General features: G+C 44.4%; 1 protein-coding gene across 4 annotated transcripts in view; it reads left to right on the forward strand.

The window, feature by feature from the left end:
• Positions 1–5,049, forward strand: part of samd11 (sterile alpha motif domain containing 11) — a 48,775-nt gene that overhangs the window by 20,415 nt on the left and 23,311 nt on the right. For all 4 annotated transcript variants that reach the window (XM_031845907.1, XM_031845906.1, XM_031845908.1 and 1 more), the window contains exon 4: positions 54–163. In XM_031845907.1, coding sequence (XP_031701767.1) covers positions 54–163 — 110 coding nt within the window. The remainder of the gene's footprint in view (positions 1–53; positions 164–5,049) is intronic.

The following is a 5,049-nucleotide window of genomic DNA, read 5'->3' on the forward strand; positions in this document are numbered from 1 at the left end:
GTGTGTGTGTGTGTGTGTGTGTGTGTGTGTGTGTGTGTGTGTGTGTACTACAGTCGTGACAGTGACCTCTCTACAATCATCTCCAACCTGCACCACACCAGACAGCACGGCATGCCCGAGGACCAGTCAGCCTCCGACCACAACACCAGTACTGGACACACAGGTAGGACCCCCAGTGACGCTGCGTGTGTGTTTAAAGGTTTGCCAGGAGGTTTTCTTACTTTTTCTTTTATTTTAAATGTCTCTCTTTCTGCCTTTGCATTTAGACTGATGATATACTCCCCTTTACATCTCCTGTAACATATGTAAATGTTTCATTATCCATTTAATTTACCCTAATTTGTGTGATTTGGGGGAATTTAACATAAGCTTATTACTCATTCCTGGAGGTCGCTCTCAATTTGATTACTTAATGGTCTTCCCACATTCTCTGCCACACTCCAGGATTTTTGTTAAACCCCCTGTTTTAAATTGCTGCTGAATAAATAGCTTTGTTTGCCATTAATCCAGTTTCTTGTGAGCAGAGGAACCGTGGTGTGCACGTGCTAAGAGCTTTTCTTACGGCTTACAGACAGAACACAGACAGCATTTAATCACAGCTATTTGTCAAGTAGCTTGTATGAGGATATTGTGTCTCCTTCAAAGACATATGTTTGTAAAACAGCCTCTGTGGATATCTCTATTCAGCAGTCAAGCTACTGTGCTGTACTGTACTGCCACACTGTACCGACTTTCATGACATATGTTTGTGTCATCTACTGTATCCCAACAAGGTATAATTGAGTGCAACAATGCTTCACAAGCAACCCGAACACATTATCATGTCATTGCATATTTAAAAGTATTATATTGTCAATACTTATTGAAACAGTTTTTAACTGATATACTATATGTCACACTTTTTGGATGAGTGTTGTAATTATTTTTTCCTGTTCAAAATGTTTGTCAGGATGTCTTTTCTCAAGGTTCAACCCATGGAAGTCAGATTAATTGAATTATAGAAATTATTATCAATGTAAACTGTAATAGTTCTGTATCTTTTTTTCAATATCATGAAAAAAAAATCAGCTGAATTATAAACATCCCATCAGTCCAAAATTTAAACAAATACATTCACCCCTTATTAACAAATGAGTTGTCTGGTTATCAGTGAAGACCATACCTCGCTCCAATGTTGCCCTGGGTTTGACCCTGTCCCTTCTTATAACATTAGCCAGAGGCACAGCTAGAACCACAATCAGTCCAGACCCAACACCTCCATACCCTCTCTCTGTGTGCTCATCTCCTCTGTCTGCCAGATTAATTGTCCATACGGTGCCTGTGATATCAGCCGGGGTGGGTGGAAGGTGGAGGGTATTAGACTGCCCAACAGCCAATCCAGCCAGTGTCTTAAACCACGGTTTGTGATGGATTTCCACCCAAATACCGGCCTAATCAGCCGCTAAAGTTAATGGAGAAATCAGAGCCCTGAGTAGTTATTTTAATGGAAGAAAACACAAGGGGATAGAGGTGGGGGTTGATGGAGGAAAGGGTGAGCACAGTGTGGCCTACATCAAAGGGGGTCCAAGACCCTAAAATCTGTCCGTTTGAGCACTAAAGGGAGATTTAACAGGCTGCCTAAGCTGCTCGCTCTGCGTCCGTAAACAAGTCCAATCCGATCAGCCACTGGCTCCAACTCTGTCTGCCAGTGAAATTAGACGCACACACGTTCAGAAACGCACAATTACACACAAATAACACATAGTTATACAGATATGTGCCAACGCAAAATCAACACATGTTTAAATTTGCATCCAAATAAAGGTGGGTGTAATGTGTATGAATTTTTAGAGCAGTGGATTATTTCACTTTGAGATAAATGAGACAGTAAACGCAGCTTGCTGTATAATACTGTGTTTACTCTGTTCTGTCAGTCAACTCCCCAATTTGACTTATCCTCCACAAGTCAGTCTGTAAACTGTGGACGGAGAAAATGTGAGAGGCAGAGGAGTAAGATAGGAGAGAAATTAAGGATAACATTAAGGAAAAGTCTGCAGCAGAGAGAGACCGAGATGCATTGATGGAAGAAACATTTGGAAGTGCAGAGAGAGAGAGAGAGGAAAGAGAGATGAATGAGTGCAGTGGTGGTATCAGGGGAGGGCAGGCGGCAGCGATGGCGGCGGACGTCTCTGTGTGTTGTTGTGTGTGTGTGTGGGTCAGGAGGAAAGGGAAGCAGGCTTGCCGGGTCGTCTCTGCGCCGTAGAGGGCCGTTAATTAAATCTGAGGGACAGACAGGAGGCCTGCCTCCCTCCTTCTCTTCTCCCCTCCCTCCCTCCCTCCCTTATTCGCTCTCTCACTCCCCAGCCGCTGGCTATTCAGAGGCTCTGCGAGAGGGGGAGGGAGGGAGGGGTAGAGCCGGGGCGCCGACGCTGAGAGTCTGGCTGCCTGTGGAGACTGTAAACCGTGGTTCTGCGGTCAGACTGGAGACTCAAACGGGCAGATAAGGTGTTTTTGGACCGCCACTCTCTCTCCCTCTCTCTCCTCTGCTCCCTACACTCAGACTCCCAGAGGCAGTTACAGCCTGTCGGTGTGTGTGTGTGTGTGTGGTTGGGGGTTGTAGCAGTGGTTTGGGGCTTGAACACATTTTTGTGTGTGTGCACCTTTCCGTGTGTGGTTTTAAATGCCTGGTTTTAGATGTTTGCTTGCGTGTGAATCTGCCGCCCAGCATGTTTGTGCAAGACCTGCTTTCTCAAACTGATTGTGAGCGAGGATCGCTCTTAAAATATTACCAGCTAGGTATTACTTGATTAGCATAGAAAGGCAATTCTAAACAAAAGTAAACACTCCAGGATTTCTGATATTAGCTCTGTCATACAGAAGCAAAAAGGGCAATGGGGGTTGTAACTTATTTAAAACATCCCACTACTTAACAGGAATGTAATTGCACTGCCGTACCATAATGCCTTCGCAGGGTTATTGTTCATAAAGACATGTTAATGCTTCTGTCAAGAGATAAAATTCACAGGTGCCAAAATAAAATGCTGAGTAAAGAGTGAAAATTCAAATTTCTTCTTTTAAGACCACTTAAAGAAATTTAAGTTTAAATCCAGAAAGTAATTTGTGTTTAGTTAGATATTCAACATAATTATTTGATGGTGCCTTTTAAACTTTATTAGCCTTTAATAACCTGTGACCTTCCCCGAGCACTGATTTGATAAAAAGATTAATATGTATATTCTGGCTTGAACTTTCGGCTACCAAAAGTCGCTGTACTGAAGAAGACAAATGAACACTGGGGTGACGGACATGACAAGGTTAGAACGCAGCACCAAAAGATTGAAAACACCGGAAATATTTTATTGTAAGGTGTAAGTTTAACACCGTTCTAATATTACACTGAGGGGGTTCATTTTCTCTCTTTGCTTGTTCGTTCCATTTTGACATGAAAAACTCAAAAGTGACTTATGCTGTACAAATTATAATTTTAAAGTAATTTGTTATTTACAACTTTCTTCCAAGTAACTATCAACAATAGCTGTCTCTGCCCAGAAACATCTCTTCTTCACTACATGTGCATGAGGTGATCTTTACAGGAAGTACGTACTGCTGTACCCGACAGAGGGCCTATAGAGCAACAAAAATAAAAGCGTGCATGGATAGCCACTAGGTTTAGTTTTTATTGTGTTACATAACTATACTGCATTGCAAAGGGGACATTTATTTATATGTCCCAGATTCTCACGTTAAGGTTAGTCAGTTGACTAGACGTACAAGTCTTCCTCCGTGATTTCCTTTCTCCTTCTTCTTTAGTTGTGTTGTTCTCTCTCTCTTTATTTCTCTCTTCCTGTTGAAAATATATTGAACATGACAAACAGTGGACCAGTGTTACTGTGTGTGTACATTTGCATGTGTTGGAGGTGGCGCATCCTCTCCTCAGCGTGAGCAGAAGCGCCGCTCTCCCCATCCCCATCAACTACCCCCCCCCTCCCCCTCCCCCTCCTCCTCCTCTCCCAGCTGCATCGGCCTGTAAGCCAATCAATGGCAGGGCTTTCAGGGCCGGCGGAGGCCCCGGCGCATGGAGGGGGGATCAATAAGTTATTAGCACCATTCTGTCAGCTGTAATGTGGAGATTGATCGGGGGGCTGCGGCTGGCGGCCCACCCCACGTCCCCGCCTGTCACTCCCCCCCTCCTCTCCGCACAGCCCCCCTTCACCGGCCTGATAAAGATGACAGATTAACGGAGTAAGAGAGGAATTAAGGAGTCTGGCTGTCTGAGCTGTCACCACGCTCCATGGGATGGAGAGTGGAGAGGAAGAGGACTAAAGTTTGAGGGAGGAGAGGAAATCAGAGAGTAAAGAGGAATGCCTGCCTGATGGTTCACCCTGGTGGTGTCACATGAAATAGGAAAGGGTTTAATTCCTGCTGTTTCCTCTTTCTCTATCCATCCCTCTGTTTTCATCCCTCGTTTCTCTTTCTCTATCCGTCCCTCTGTTTTCATCCCTCTTTTCTCTGAGTGGGAGGAACCACAGATAAGGAGGAGGTTAACTAGCAAAGAGGAACTGAAGCAGAGGCTTGAATATTGGGTGGTTGAAACAAAGTTAGCCTGTTTTTGTTGACCAGGAATGGTAAAAACAAGGGGCTATATCATAGCAGCTAATGCTATTTTAACTTCATTATTGCACTCTTTCGATAGTAAAATCACAGTCGACTCCTAACTCCATAACCATTCATTCTTCAGTAGTATTATCAAGCAGGTGGTAGGGAAATGCTCGGGGTAGCAAACTTGACTGTAAGCAGTGTTAGTGGGAGTAAAAGTGTTAGCGTAGACGCTAGCAGAGCTCAGGGTTCGGCATTAAAAGGGAGCGCCGGTGCTCTAAGAAGCCCCATTTAATTGGCTTTAAAAGCTTTCCGCCCTCAAATCTCTGGCCCTCGGGCACTCGCTCAGGAGACGCAGTGTCTTGAGTGAGGTCGGCTCAAGAGACGACTCAAGTGTGTGTGTGTGTGTGTTTGATCATGAGAGAGGGTGTGTGTGTGTGTGTGTGTGTGTGTGTGTGTGTGTGTGTGTGTGTG

This window comes from Anarrhichthys ocellatus, unplaced genomic scaffold (genome assembly GCF_004355925.1).
Source record: "Anarrhichthys ocellatus isolate YVR2014 unplaced genomic scaffold, GSC_Weel_1.0 scaffold5, whole genome shotgun sequence".
In the NCBI taxonomy this organism is placed as follows: Eukaryota; Metazoa; Chordata; class Actinopteri; order Perciformes; family Anarhichadidae; genus Anarrhichthys; species Anarrhichthys ocellatus.